At 39.6% G+C, this 16,026-nt stretch overlaps 2 protein-coding genes across 2 annotated transcripts; one reads left to right on the top strand and one right to left on the bottom strand.

Moving 5' to 3' along the window:
- Window positions 1-544: 544 nt before the first annotated feature.
- LOC115729058 lies at window positions 545-1,688 on the bottom strand. The gene is made up of 2 exons (XM_030659500.2): window positions 1,326-1,688; window positions 545-1,092 (listed from the first exon to the last, which is right to left on the bottom strand). Exons 1-2 carry the CDS (start codon window positions 1,648-1,650, stop codon window positions 728-730), a joined length of 690 nt encoding a protein of 229 aa, XP_030515360.2. The 5' UTR covers window positions 1,651-1,688; the 3' UTR covers window positions 545-727.
- Window positions 1,689-10,991: 9,303 nt separating this feature from the next.
- Window positions 10,992-11,712, top strand: LOC115729059. The gene has a single exon (XM_030659501.1). It carries the CDS (start codon window positions 10,992-10,994, stop codon window positions 11,703-11,705), a length of 714 nt encoding a protein of 237 aa, XP_030515361.1. The 3' UTR covers window positions 11,706-11,712.
- Window positions 11,713-16,026: the final 4,314 nt, after the last annotated feature.

Raw genomic sequence — 16,026 nt, 5'->3', positions numbered from 1 at the left:
CGGGCCGGGTTATGACAAAGTTCTGCGTTGTCGCCCCTCGATCCCTGATGTTGTTCGCGTTTATATAGTGGTATGCTTTCCTAAATGTAAAATGATAAGGTTATCGTTACGATCTACCGGTAGTGTACTTATTTGTGTGTTTATCCCTCACCAAGCTCAAACCGCATCCCAAGTATATGATGTTGATACTTATTCAGTTTGGTGTCAACATTAAGGATGCGTTTGTTCTGCAAAAAATATGTGACTTGGAATCGTTTATATTGCTTACAAAAATGAATGAATGAATGGAATTTTTTTTTCATCGTTTTCGAAAGTATTTTCATATAAAGTATTGTCGATAATGAAAACATTTTCGATCAATTAATTATTTCAAGCGATACAAATGATCATTTTTTGGAATGGTTTTTCAAATAGTTTATTTTCCGCAAAGCAAACGGGGCCTAAAATAATAAAATACACCCATCATTTATCCGATCTAGGATATATGGATTGGGACGAAATAAGGGATATATTATTCCTAATTGGGAAAAAGATGTTAGGCAAGTGTGTAAAATGTAACTGGAAATTCACCAAATGGGCCAGGAGACAAAACAAAAGTTATTCTTAATTCATCGCTCAAATCCATGTTTTATTTGACCATGCAAGGTTGCATGTTCTTCATTATCACCTACCAAGGTTTTATTCTCATGCATAGTTCATAGAACAAGCTTTAGGAACAGCCACACATCTACTTAGCCGCCCCTCCATACCGGGCCTTGTACTCGCCAAACAGCTGATCAGCCGACCTTCCCAGCAATTGCACGAAGAAGTCGTCGCTGTAGCCATCTCTCATCTTCTTGTTGAGCTCCGCCACGAACCCGTTCCGCTGGCTCTCGCAGTAATCCAAGAAATAGGCCGTCACGGCGGAGCTCTCGCCCCAGCTGTTCCCTGCCCCCCGCCGGGGCCATATCGCCGGCGCAAGATGCGCCCTCAGCCTCACGAAATCGGCGATCCCCTCAATCACTGGTCGCGTGCTCGGGTTCCCTCCTCCGAACCACTGCCACACATGCGTCATCTCGTGGTACATTATGCCGGCAAACTCTTGCTTATCACCTACACTTCAACAAAATTTCATTTCATCTCCTCTATAGAGAGGCTAAAAGTACTTTAGCTCTGTGAACCAAAAATAAAGAAATTAGTATTCTTAATTGACGTTAGCTAGATGAAAAAAATTATGACAGGTAAATGTAAATGCTAATCATCCTTGTAATATGCTTCTCATTATTCAAGCATAGAAAATCACTGAACCTTTCGAATTCGTTTCTCCTTATCACATCGCTCTTTACCTTGTATTTGGCTGAGATAGTTAGCACTGAAATAGATTGTGTTGCCGCTTGCGTCCGCAACGCCGTGTGAGTTATTGATGATCAAGCTCACACGAGCCACACCTTTCCGGTCAGCTGCGGTCGTTTCCTGGAAGACCCGCCATATGAAGTTGGTGGCTGCAATCATCGTGTGCCGAGCGTACGTGTCTCCAATCTGATCAGCGAAGATAACGCCGCCTTCAGTGTTTGGGGCCGCGTTGGAGATGGTGAACTCGACCTCCCGGATTTCGCTTAGAGACGCAACGAGCAGGACGAGAGAGAGCAAGAAATAAGATGAACGAGCCATTGTTTTGATTGTCTTGTGCGGGGGAGGCTCTTGCTCACGTTGCGGATGCTCCTTTGGCGCTTTATACACGAGTTTCCCGACAGCTCACGCCAAAGGACAATGAAGCTCAATTGAATATTATCAGTATTATTTTGTATCTAACGAGAAATTTCTCGTATAAACACCATCTGTAAATAATGTGATAGACAAAAATAACGTTAGTTTTTCTTTTGGTCATAAAAATAATGTTAGTTTAGAGTCCACATATACGAGACAATTCATTTTTCCAGGAGGTCTAGCGTTGGTGTCACTATCTCTCAATATGAAATTGACTTGAACTTGTTGATTAAACCTAAACAACATCTTATGGGCTTTGTGCCCGTTCGTGCATGTAAATCTATAACCAAAAATATTTGGCGATTGATTCGTATCTTCATCATATGTAATTAGAAGGAAATTCTTATGATAATTTGGTTACAAATAGGGCTTTGCTAGCATAACAGCGTTTGGGCCACTGTGAGAGTAACAACATGTTGAGAGCGCAAATTCTTGAAAGAATAGAACCCCACAACAATTTCTAATTATATGCTGTTTGTTTTTCTGTGGCTGAGAATAGACTGTTAATTTCACAATGGATTAAAAACAACCCCTTAATCATATCTCTTGCAAATTTGGACGTCTTTCATTAAGTTAATATACGAGTGACACCCGCCAATTAAATAACTGACCGGAGGAGGAAGGTAGACAATCCCAAATAACCAATTCCGGCACATAGACCGAATCACTCATATCTTCGGTACACCTCAATTCAATCAAAACCGGGCTATTGCCCGGGTGTTCATGTACCCTAACACATCTTGATGCATTCCAACCGTTGTTTGTCATGTAATCATGATTCTATCGAGTATTCCGGTGTCGTAAATCCTTCTCTCGCATGTCGGACGAGGAAGTCTTTGTGCTTGGTTGTTGGTGGACTCTTCACAATCTACCCCACAAGAGATGTGTGATCTCCGACGAGACGTGTGGAGGATATGTTAGTTTGAGTTGTCTACCGTCGACAAGTTCGTGAGCATGCATCCATAGAATATCAAAACGTTTGGTGACTACATAGCTTCGAAATTTCAATGAGTGAGTTATCACATTTTAAAAATCAGCAAAATTTGTTATTAAAGTCTTAAGTCTATTGTACGGAGATCAATTTACTTCAAAACATTCCTAAACCTTTTGATGATATATCAATATAGTCATGCTGACCAATTTTGATCAGAAATCCATTTACATTGATGTCGGTCGTCCTATATGGCATGCTCGAGTTGGCAAGGATAATTTTTGCAATTGCAATTGCAATTTTTTTTAATAAACTTTCTATATTTTATAAAAAAATGATTTTCTTTTCTTTCTTTTCTTTCCACTATTCATCTTTCCAAAAGGGCTGGTTGAAAAAATTATAAAAATTATCTACATCAATACTAGCGATGCCACATAAAGCGGTTGACCGACGTCGACAAAAGTAATTTCGGGCCAAAATTGGCTGAAAGGATTAGATTTACAAATGGTCAGAAAGTTTATGATTAAATTGGCCAAATTTAAAGTCTATAATTGAATTGGCTACTTTACAATAGATTTAAGATTTTTTGAACAATTATTTACAAAAAAAAAAAAAAGCTGTGATACTCTCAATTTACGAAGCAATATAAATTAACATCTGCAATTTATCTCTTTTGACTTGTTCGGTGTATCAAATTCAAGAGCCAGATGTCTCATCTCTCTTTTCTCCGCTTTCTTTTTTTCGTCCTTTTCCCTTTACTAGTGTTTTTTTTATCTTCCCTTATCTCCTTTGTTCTTTTCGCAATGGAGAGAGAATATGATGGATGGCGATGAACGACGGGCAGCTGCAGCGCCGCCTTGTGGCGAGGCGACGTCTAGGAGGGTTTAAAGGTAACCCTGATATCGACGAGGCAGCTGTAGTCGACGGTGATACTATCATCCTTGCTTGCCGTCCGCACTTTCTATGGAACCAGTGATGTAGAGTTGGGGATGTAATTAGAGGTGGCAATTTGGAATCGTGGGCTCAGAACCAGCCCGTCGACCGGGCCCACGGTTCCATAATTTTGGGAACCGGCCCGGAACCGCTGGTTTCGACCCGTCATTTATTATTTTAAAAAAAATTGGTGGGGCAAAGAGCCCAACGGCTCTTTGCCCCCCCCCCCCCACCTAACCAGGCCACAACGGCTCTTTGGGCCGTTTGGCCCAAAGAGCCGTTGCACATGCACATGCAACGGCCAAATTGGCCGTTGCTTAAAAGAAAAATATGATGAAATTTTTAATTCTTGCCTATAAATATCTATCCTCTCCCTTTCATTTTTTTCATAAATCCTCTCAACAATTCTCTCAAATTCTCTCAAATCCTCTCAATTCGCTCAATTCTCTCAATCCCGCCTCAATTCTCTCAATCGGATTTCCGAACAATTTTCTCAAAAATGGCAAGTGGAAACAGAAATGTTGACAAGGGCAAGATGACTATGGGAGATTCCGAGAATCCCATTCCAGAATATGATCTTCGTGAGTATGTATGTTCGGAAGACAATGACGATAATATCAACTATGTCCCGATTCCAAACGTCGAGCACATCCCAACACAAGAAAATTTTCATCCTCCCATTGGTGTCGAAGAAACGTCAACGGCAAATGAGCCAGAACGGTAGGGCAGAGATAATACATCCGACTTGTGGCTACACTTCTACAAGGTACGTGATGAAGGTGAAGGTAAGTATAATATAAAATGTAAATATTGTTCGCAAACATATAAATTTACGAAAGGAGACGGCTACGGAACATTCCGTCGGCATCCGACGAAAAAACATCCAATGCAAGCGGGGATCGACAATACACAACAACAAATTTCCGGGTACGCCACTTCTAATCCTCATCCTATATTCCGTTACACTGATGCACTTTATAAACAAACATTAGCTGAATATGTTGCCCTTGATCATGCTCCGTTTAATACTGGTGAAAATTTTAATATGAAATATTTGATAAATACTGCATTGGTTCCGCAAGCACCAACTATTCCAAAAAATACTCTTAAACTCGAAGTTTTTCATCTTTATAAAAAAGGAAAAAAAATCTTTAACAAAATTTTTTGCAGAATTCAATGGACTTGTGCATAGAGGTAGCGATATTTGGAGTGATCATTGACAAATTCATTCTTATATGGGTGTCACGTGCCATTGGATAGGTGACGATTAGACTATTCAAAAAAGACTTATTACATTTCAAGTTTTTGATGAAAGACATTCGGCTCATAATATTTATAGAATAATTATGCAAGTTTTAGAAGAATATAATTTGATAAATAAAGTATTTTCAATTGGTTTTGATAATGCCGCCGTAAATACGGCTTTTATTCCCGAATTAGAAAATATTTGCAAATCCACTTTTGGCGGACAATTTTTTCACATTAGATGTGCTTGCCATGTTTTAAATTTATGTGTACAAGATGGTTTACGAACTCTTAACACTTCTCTCGCCCCAATAAAATGTGCAATTAAATTTTTATGGAGTCGTCCCCATTTTATGAAATCATGGGGAAAATTTTGTAAACAATATGGGAGAAGGGCAAGAAGATTTCCAAAAGATATTCCGACTCGTTGAAATTCTACGTACGAGTTGCTTCGACAAACTTTTGATTATAAAGATTTATTATGTATGTTTATTTAACAAAATATTCCCGAAATTACTTTACTTTCGCAACATTGGGACGTTTGCAAAAAAAATTTAGATTTTTTGAAAATTTTTAATGATGCTACTAAGACTTTATCCGGTATTTATTATCCTACTACACATTTATTTTTAATAGAGTGTGTTAATATTGGTAGTGTTTTTAGTGAATATGAAAATGATACTGAATTAGCTCGAACTATTTTAGTAATGTGAGAAAAATGGTTACATTATTATTTGCAAATTCCTCTTGTTTATTTAGTTGGTATTGTTTTTTATCCACGTATTAAATTAGACGGTTTACTAGATTATTTGAATGTGTATTATCATGATTGTTTACATTTGGAAGATTCAATAGATATTTCAAATATACAAGGAGATGTTAAAGAATCTATAGTAGTATTATATGGAGAATTTTGTAGTAGATATGGTTTAAGTGATTCTGGATCTTTACAATCTACCGCCTCATGTAGCGAAGGTGGTAGTTCACTTAGTAGAGGGTATAATATGATTAAGAGTATGCAAAAAAAAAAAAAAGGGGCAACAGGTAGTATTTCTGAATTAGAAAAATATTTAACCACTCAATTTGAGTTTCGTGATGCAGAACATAGTACAGATTTCGAAATCCTAAAGTGGTGGAAGAGTCACCAAATCGATTACCCGGTTCTCGCCCTCATCGCTCGTCAAATATTAGCAACACATTCTTCAACAGTTGCAGTTGAATAAGCATTTAGCGCTGGAGGATTAGTTTTAGACTCTCGCCGTTCAAGATTAAGCCCAGAGTCCGTAAAAGTTCAAGCTTGTGTTGACGTTGGACGAGGGCGAAATTTCGACACTAAGAGCTGGATCGAGAACACGAATTTTTTAGTGAGGATTGTGGAGATACCACCGTCACGGGTAGCGACGATTGACGATGAGGTAAGTTGGGATTATCAAAGGTAAAAGAACTACATGGGTTTTGATTCTTCTATCCCCAAGAAAATATGTAGGTGCTTAATGATAATTCATTAAGTTCAAGCCCATTCCTCCTCTCTCTTTTTTTTCCCTACATTTTATTACAATGTACAATTTGATTATATTTAATATTTTATAATTTATTATGTTTATTTTATTATTTATTATTTTAAAAATTAAAATTAAAATTAAAAAAAGGAACCGGAAGGAATCGGCCCGGAACCGGTATTTTTGACGGCCGGTTCCACGGAACCGGCCATCTCTAGATGTAATCACACTAGTTATATGACTAGTGTCCTTTCAATGCCTACACTTGATTATTTGTCAACTAAAATTTCAGTAAGTCTTTTTACCAATTATGAATTCTAAAGTTCGTGTCCATGCGATGTTCATATGTTTATTATGATCCTAGAATTAAACCTATCCACCTACCCACTCCAGGTACATCCCAAACAGTGACCGCTTGTCGGCCAACGTGAGCAAATCAACACCGGGTTAGTCACAACAAGGCTCTCGATAGAGACTCGCACACTTAAAAAAAATAAGGATTTAGCCACGAACAATTAGCGACGAAAATAATTCGTCGCTAATTTACGACGAAACTAGCAACGAAAAAAAAATTCGTCGTTATTTGCGATGAAAATAACGACTAAAAAATTTGTCGCTAATTAGCGAGGAATAGTTTTTCATCGCTAATTGGCGACAAAAATAGTAACGAAAAAAATTTGTCGCTAATTTGTGACGAAATTAGCGATGAAAAACTATTCATCACTAAATTAGCTACGAAAAGTATATTTCGTAGCTAAATTAGCGACGAAAGAGAGATTCATCGCAAAATTAGCGACAAAAAAGTGATTCGTCGCAAAATTACAAATGTTGGTGTAGCAATGAATCACATTTTTGACGCTAACTTATCGATGAAAATCATGTTCGTCGCCACTTTTGCAACGAAAATGGAATTTCGTCACTAATTTAGCGATGAATATGATTTTCATCGCTAAATTAGCGACAAAAAAAAATTCGTCGCTAAATTAGCGACAAAAAAAAAAAAAAATTCGTTGCAAAATTTGCGACGAAAAAGTGATTCGTCACTAAATTATAGATGTTAGTTTAGCGATGAAAATAGATTTTCGTCGCTAAATTAGCGATGAAAAAAAATTCGTTGCAAATTTTTGTGACGAAAAAGTGATTCGTCGCTAAATTAGCGACGAACACCAATTTTCGTCGCTAATTTACAACATGACGCTCCTTTAGCGACGAATGCCAATTTTCTGTTGCTAATTTTCCCTTCCCGCTCCTCTTAAAACATGGCGCTCCTGTTAAAATTTTCCCTTCCCGTCTTGTCTATAAAGCTCCCTCACCCCTCTTCTATCATTCCACTGGCCACTCCCGCTCTCTTCTCTCCCCATTGGCAAAGAAAAACGCCTGCTGCTCTCCAAACTTTGGAGTCCTTCTCAACGTCTCTCCCAACCACCCTCGGAAGAAGCCAGCTTTCTTGCACAAAACTTTACTTTCATGGCCCCCTTCAGCGGACTTTTCCACTCTTTCCCTCCTCTATAAACACACACACCCCCTCTCTCTCTCTCTCTCGCAAACCATCACCAACTTTACTCCCTCTCTCTAGAACCCAGCAACAGCCTTGGCCCTGGTTTCCCACTCCACCGCCGCGAATACCCTCTTGGAGAGACCCTTCATTTCCTCGAGGCCGCTCCAAAGTTCACAGTTTTCGGCCTCCGGGATCCCGAAGGCCGGATCCTTGAAGGCCCTCCGGGTGAAGTGCTCCGTCACCGCGGCGGCACCGGTGAAGGCGGCGAAGGACTGCGGGGTGAAGTCGGTGAGGGCGAGGCAGATCATCGACAGCGGGGGTAACCCGACGATGGAGGTTGACCTCATCACCAACGATCTGTACCGATCTGCAGTGCCCGGCGGGGCCTGTGTAGCTACGAAAAAATGTAAAAAATTCACTAATACGAAAAAAAGACTTTTTTGCAACGAATTTAGCCACGAAAAGTTTGGCAAAATTCATCGCTAATTGATTTTTGCGACGAAAAAAATTCGTGGCCAACACGACGTAGCGACGAAAATTTGACTTTTCGTTGCTAAATTTAGCTACGAAAATCCAAATTCGTCGCTAAATTTTAGTGACGAAAACACATTTCGTCGCTAAATTTAGCGACAAAAATTTTATTTCGTCGCTAAATTTAGCGACAAACTTAGCTACAAAATCTCTTTTTGTCGGTAAATTTAGCAACGAAAATTCAAATTTTCGTCTCTAAATTTTGCGACGCCGGATTAGCGACGAATATTTTTTCGTGGCAAAATTCGTTGCAAAATTCAATTAGCGACGGATTTTGCCAAATTTTTTGTGGCAAAATTCGTTGCTAAAATGTCATTTTTTTTGTAGTGGCAGGTTTGCTCCCCAGCGTTTGTGACGAGCGATCGGCGAGGCTGCTGGGCTCGTCTGGATCGTCACGGATGACCAGGCTACTGTTGAGACCGATGAGAGAGTCCCAGTGAAAGTCTTCTTTTCAAAATCTCCTTGTATTCATGCGTGACCTGTGTGTTGAAATTAGAGGAAAAACAAAAAAGTGATGATGGGGAGATGGGGAGATCCCTTTTTGCCTTCTTCCTCTTGCGGTGGACTATTCATCCTCTAAACTTCTGGCCTTCTCTTCTCAGTTGATCAGAACGAGTCCTCTAAGCGGTTTGTAGTGATACGACAGATTAGCAATAATCCATCCTTGAAGCTTGGCTGGCGTAGCAAGCGGAGGACTCGCCCGTAACAATTTATTTCATTGATGTCCTCTCCAATGTATCTCGCGGACCCCTCCAGACCAAGACCCCCACTTCTTTTCCGTGGAGAACCTCAATTCTCCTTTTTGTCGGCCTGAATCTCCATTGTCGATGAAGACCAGAGGGAGAGAGATGTGGGTCTTCCACTTCGCGACTCTCCAACATGCGGCATCTTTCAATTGTATGTGCCCCCTTGTTAACCCTAGACGTGCTTATTTATAGGGACAGATTTAGAGTAACGAATTTCCGAATTATTACCCAAGTTTTCTTTTAATAAATCAACTTTACAACTTGGCGCTTTTATTACAAATCTTCGGCCCCCTATTGATGGTCATGGACTTTGCCGAATTCGGTGCTCTTGTGGGCTCAATCCAAATAATTCAAATGATTCAATTAAGCCCAAAATCTCGAAATAAGTCCATCCACTGCCGATCCAATCAAATTCAAAATGTAATGCAATGGACGCTAAAGATAAACATGAAAGCTTAATTTGTTTAGTTCTAATTTTTTTTTACGCAGAAATGCCTGAAATATATTAGTCAAAATTTAGGTGTCAATAGCATCATCGATTCCGGCATTTGGTAGGTGGGCTTATGTAGTCGCTCTAGGTGGTGAGAGAGAGAGGTCTTGTGGCGTTGGGTAAAAGGCTCTTCTGGATATTTGAAGTCAAGGTGGAGATTTGTGGAGTTTTGACTTTCAAATTAGAGATAAGGTTTAAGTTAGAAATAAGGTTATTTTGGACCATGCACTTTATCTCAGGGTTTTTTAGAAGGGGATATAAAATGGATATGTTGCGTATTACATAGTAACACTTGCTTTCACTTCTAGTTCTTTTCTTTGTTCTTCGCTTCTTCTTTTGAGATCTTTAGATCTGTGAATTGTAGTTTGGTACTTGATTTTTGAAGATAGTGAAACCTTCTCTCCCCCGTGGTTTTTCCCATTTTGATTTTTCCATTTATGTCGTGTCTCATGCGTGTTTTATTTTACTTTCATCTTTCGCTATTTCGTGCTTAAATTCGTGCATCCCTTGGCATTTTCCGCGACAATATCGCTAATATGTTTCCACTAGTGGTGAAGATTTATTTGTATAATCCTAAAAAACTCTGTATAGCTCTCGAACAACATATTCGCCTCCTTTTAAATTGCATAATTTGCCCCCAACAGCTGATCGCTTTGGAAATCCTCTATCGATTCACTTAAACCTATAACAATGGTAGTATTTTTTATTTTTATATATATATATTTTTTTTTGTCATGAGTATGCTGCTTAGATTGCCAAAATAATGTCACCGGACGAAGACTCAGTTGAACAAACCCGATATGACAAAGAAGTGAGAATGGCAGAATGAGGGGGAAAAAAAGAAGAAAATAAAAATTTGAACGAAAGTGCCCCGTCATGGCCTCGAAAGCTTTCTGTAATATTTGGCTGATCCGAGTGCTCGAGTCTTATTTGAGACTATGTTGGTCATTTCAGAGCGTTATTTAAGACAGACTCCACTTTATGTCATCTCTTTCATATGGGGACTCACTTGTAAAATTAAAAACAATTAATTCAACTTTTTAAGTATCTTGATCTAGTGAAGAGCTTCGCAAGCAATATCCAGGCAGCTGCGAGCGCCGACCTACCCATTCCATTGGGGAAAATGGTCGCCTCTCGATTCCAAAATGACAGAATTGTGGCTGACAAATACAAAGCCAACAAAGGACAACATCTTTGCATGAATCTTACCGACATTTAGGCGACCATCAACTATGGGAGCCTCGTAGATATCTTAGAATTTGATGTTCCTTTCTTTATCGTTTCCATCTATATAATTCTTTAGCAAGATCCTTGGCCCAGGAACCTATTATAAATAGACAAGCTCTTAAATCTTAAGCTCGCAAAGCAAAACATGTCTCGCGCTTATTTCTTGGGTGTCACCCTCCTTTTCCTGGCCGCTGTCGCCCCGATTCAAGCGGTGAAGTACCAAGTCGTCGATCGGACCAATTACATAGCCGGATGCATTCGGTTCAAGACTGAAATCGGATCCTTCTACACTAGGCAGCTCATGAAAGCCGCCTCAAGCTTCATTTGGCTGACCTTCAACGAGTCAATCGGCGAGAGGAAGGACCACGGCCAGGTGATGCTGGTCGTCCGCGGCTTCCGTCCATCCCAACGCGCGCTGGTCTCGAGGACTTCCAATGACACCATCTTGATCAACGCCGACCACATCCAAAAGTATCCTGGCGACGCGAGGTTGGAGCTCTCGGGAATCTTGTTCCATGAGATGACCCACGTGTGGCAACAGTACGGGAAAGGGAAGGCCCCCCGAGGCCTTGTCAACGGCATCGCCGACTACGTGAGGCTTAGGGCCGGGTTGGCCCCTAAGGAATGGACTCAGAGGGGCTCGGGTTCACGCTGGGACGAGGGTTACGCCGTCACGGCCTATTTTCTCGACTATTGCAGCGGCCTCAAGAATGGTTTTGTCGCCGAGCTTAATAAGTTGATGAAGGGTGATTACAGCGATGAATTTTTTCCTGTGATACTCGGCAAGACAGTTGATGAACTCTGGATGGACTATAAAACAGATCTCGACTTACCGGTGGAGCTTTCGAAGGCTGAATAGATGATCAAATCTCTAGTACCTCCGTTCAAGCAATAAGTACGTGCAATAAGAGTTTGTAGTATACGTTGTCCTCATATGTTGATTAAAAAAAAAAAGGCTTAAACGGATAAAATAACACGAGACATTTTCATGTTGATCGGTTTCGTTTATGGAACATTTTTAACAATTCAATAATAAAAATTTCCCTAAAAGATTTAGGTGATAACGAAACTAACTTCAAACATTTTTCATATTTTATTTTAGTCTGTAGAGGCTCGTATTTAAACCATGCAAGCGCTAATATCTGATTCTACAAGCATATGATCAAGTTTCACACAGTCTAGGAACCTAATGAAAGAAGGGTGTCGAACCAAATACTTGATCCTAAAGGTAATTTCAGGAAAATTGTAAAAAAATGTCCTAAACCTATTACACTTTTACTAATTCAGTCCTAAACCTTTTAATTTTGTCAATTCAGTCCTAAATCCTTGCATTTGTGTTGATTTAGTCAATCTAGCCAACTTTGACTGACCAGCGCTGACATGACACCGACCGACGCTGACCGGGCAATTTTATATAATATTATAATATTTTTTCAAATTGTTTATTTATTTGTTCTTTTTTTTTTTATTTTTCTTTTTAGTTTTCATCTTCTCCCTCCTCCTTTCTCCTATTCTTTCCCCAGAGGGCTGGCGAGGTCCTAGTGCTGCTGTTGCTGAGCGAGGCTAGCATTGCCGTTGATGAGCGAGGCTGGCGCTGCTGCCATTGGGCGAGCTCGGCCTCGCCAAGCGATGATGACGGCATGGCTGGGTGAGGTCAGATGGCGACAGCTGAGCCTCGCCATCGCCCAGCTAGGCACCCTCGTTATGTTTTCATCTTTTTTTCTGTTTTTCTTTTTTAAACCTATAAAGCACTACCCAACAGAAGCAGCAGAAAACTTAGTCCTTGGGAAGAAAAACTATCATCAATATTCGTTGTATCTTTTTGCCTCATCAAATTTGAAAGGCCAATTGAGAGTGGAATCATAATCTTGCTTTGCCAGCGAGCACGCGCTGGTCTTGAGTGGTGTCGGGAAGGCCAGCTCGTTGAGAACGGAGTTTCTCTTCCTTCAGAGCCCGACTTTGATCTATCCTCTTTTCGGAGGCAGCAGCCTCACCTTCAAATCCTTCTTCGAGCTTTTCTTCGTCAAGCATGCATTGTACATTTTCTATGATCCTCCCTCTCTACAAGGAAAAGAAAAGGGAAATTCTAGTGACGTCGGCGTCAGTGGCCAGCGAGGCCCTCTGAAGGAAGAAGATGAACATTAGAAAGAAAAAGAAAGAAAAGAAAAAAAAATGAAAACTTTAAAAAAAATTAAATATTATTAAAAATTGCCCCATCAGCGCTAGCCTGTCAAAGTTGGCCGGATGGATTGAATAAAAGATCTAGGACTGAATTGGCAAAAAAAAAAAAATGTTTATGACTGAATTGGCACAAATGAAAAAGTTTTAGGATTGAATTGACAAAATTAAAAGGTTTAAGACTGAATTGACAAAAATACAATAGCCTTAGGATTTTTAGACAAATCTATCTATGGATATTGAAGACCCAGCTCATAATAATATGATGTCCTGATATCATTTGTGTAGGAAAATTACAGACTAATTTCCTCAATAGATTGATGAGAAAACGTGATAATAGAAGATCCGATCGACAACCCAGATTGTAGCAAGGTTCTACACGTATTGGTCATGGAATTTTGCCGAGATTTTCAGTAAAGAATGAGAATTGATTATGTAATAGTTTTTGGGTAACTGTTGTAAGAGTTTTTCTCGGGTGGGCTAAATTAATTAATATTGTATTTAGTAATTAGTCTAAGAAAGATAAGATATAAAGTTTCTTAATTATTCTAATATGGATTTGGTTAGTGTGGACCGAGATAAGCCTTATACGTAATGAGAGGATTTAGCTAAAATTCTATAAATATAGCTCAAGTCCCTCCTCTAATCCTAATGCACATATATAATCACACATAACGCAATACGTAAGGGATAATCTCATTGAAGCCGGTGATTCAAGGGATTATAGAGGTGAAGCTTTTGAGTGCTGGTTCATCGATATTCTCCGTTAAGAACGATGGATCCCAAACAAGATTTGTAAATTTCTCTATTCTATTATTATGATTCGTATATCTAATTATGATGATTTTGAGGCGCTACTTAAGGTTATAATCACAGCTTATATGTGGTATCAGAGCCTCCATAATTTTCTCAATAAAATCAATCTTGATCACATATTCGATTGTCCTCGATGGATGAGCAAAATCATGGGTAGATCGTCACCAACAAACGCCGGACATGCCGCCACTGGGCGTGAGGCATGTGGCAGCCACATGCCAGCAAGTAATCTCCGGTCGGGGGCCTCTCCTTGCCTGCACATGCGACAGGATGATGTTACACCAGCATAGAGCTCGACCCGATCTGACGTGATTAACCTGACCTGATCCATTGACATTTGAATTGGGCCTTTCGAGCAAATGGGTCATGGACCGGTCCGATTGACCGAGTCTAATCGGTTGGTTATGGAAGACAATCGCACCGGCAGGATGTGTCGGACCGGTTATCAGGATTGGCTGAAGACATAACACATGCAAAGCAAGTGCCTGCGCATGGAGCTCACGTGCAATAGCTTCTAGAATCGCATGATGGTGTGTGTCTTGACTGATCGGCGATTTCCTGGTACTAGCGTGCTCATATGCTTTTGCTCTACTAGGTGGTATAGTTATTTTACCTATTTGATGCTTATCAGGACTAAAAATACACACGGAATCCTAAATACGTGTATTTTTGGGGTGTTTTTGTATTTTTTTTCATATCTTTCTTTGTGGCTTTAGAAATACAAATGCAAGCTCATATGTTTATGACCACGAAAAGATTGAGTAGAGTGTAAATTGTTAACGGCATATTCTTGCAACTCGATCCGAAAATCGAGATCGGGCTAATGGATTATCAAGCCTCAAGAAATTGGCTTAGCGCAGGCCCTCCCAAGTCCATACCAAATCGCAACGAGAGGTTTATAAATCGAGTTCGAGGTGACATAAGCAAAGTGTACATGCAAATGGAGTCGCCACCAATTTTTTTGCGGGGTAGATCGGAAACCCTACTAAGCGGTTTGGAGAGTCTGTTCAATTCTACGGAACCGGATATTTGGGTTCGAGAACTTAGTTATGCCAATATTTCCATTGACGCCCTTTTGGTACCTAGATTTATTGATTTTCCCAACTATGATTTCATGCAGGTTCGATTTCGGATGACGAAAGCCCTAAATCTAAGATTTCATGCAGATGAGAATATCCAATCATAGCAATCACAATCAATAAAGACAAATGTGCAAATCAAGAAATCATAAACATGTAGATAAAACACATCAAATCACAACATGGAATCCCTAGTGAAGCCCTAAATGCTTAGAGGAAGTGCAATCAAAGTTTGAGAGAGATTTGCGAAAATTTGGGACAAATTGTTCAGAGGGGCAAAAGTGTCGTTTTGGAGAAGGATCGAGGATCAAAATCAACAAAATAGGTTGGGCCATTTGAATGTTGCCATTTCCTTTTTTTTATGATTTTTTTGGTGAATTTTCTGATTTTTTCTGATTTTTTTCCAATTTTTTTAGGACTTTCCATTTTTTTATTTTTTTGTGTTTTTTTTTTTATTTTCAGAAATTTTTTTATTCAAAAATATTATCTGGGCTAGGTCAACCTAGTCCATGCCTCTTGGGCGCCCGACTCTAACCGAATAGGCCTATCAAAAAGACATAGTTTTTTGGATTTTCAAAAGGGTGCCCAAAGACTTCCCCCAAACGACGTATTTTTGGGCTCGTGCCCACAACGACATAGTTTTGGGGTGTTTGTGAGCAATTTCAGAATTCCCCTCCCAAAATTCGAAATTCGAACGGACGCCTAAGATTGCGTCACACGGCCTAGTACCAACCACCATATCAAAAACTATTTTTTATTTTCAAAAATTGATTTTGTTTAAGAAAAATGTTCTTTATTTTCCAAAAATTTCTAATCGTAACACGTGGCATGACCACGTCCGTCAGATCTAGATTTTTATTTTTTATCCAAAAAAGGTTTTATATTCGAAAAAATCCTTTTCACTTTTTCAAAAATCAAGGATTGTGCCATGTGGTCAAATTGTGGCCATTGATCTATTTTTTTTATTCGAAAAATCAGAAAAGCTTCCCCGGTGTTGACGTTGCCGCCACTTGGCATGGCACTTCAATGTTGACTAAGTCAATGAATTAATTTTCATGGCAAAAATGAGCCTGGAGACTTGGTTACATTAATTAGAAAACATTAATG

This window comes from Rhodamnia argentea, chromosome 5 (genome assembly GCF_020921035.1).
Source record: "Rhodamnia argentea isolate NSW1041297 chromosome 5, ASM2092103v1, whole genome shotgun sequence".
Lineage (NCBI taxonomy): Eukaryota > Viridiplantae > Streptophyta > Magnoliopsida > Myrtales > Myrtaceae > Rhodamnia > Rhodamnia argentea.
Note: the sequence above shows the minus strand (reverse complement) of the source record. Positions and strands in the feature narration are given on the sequence as shown.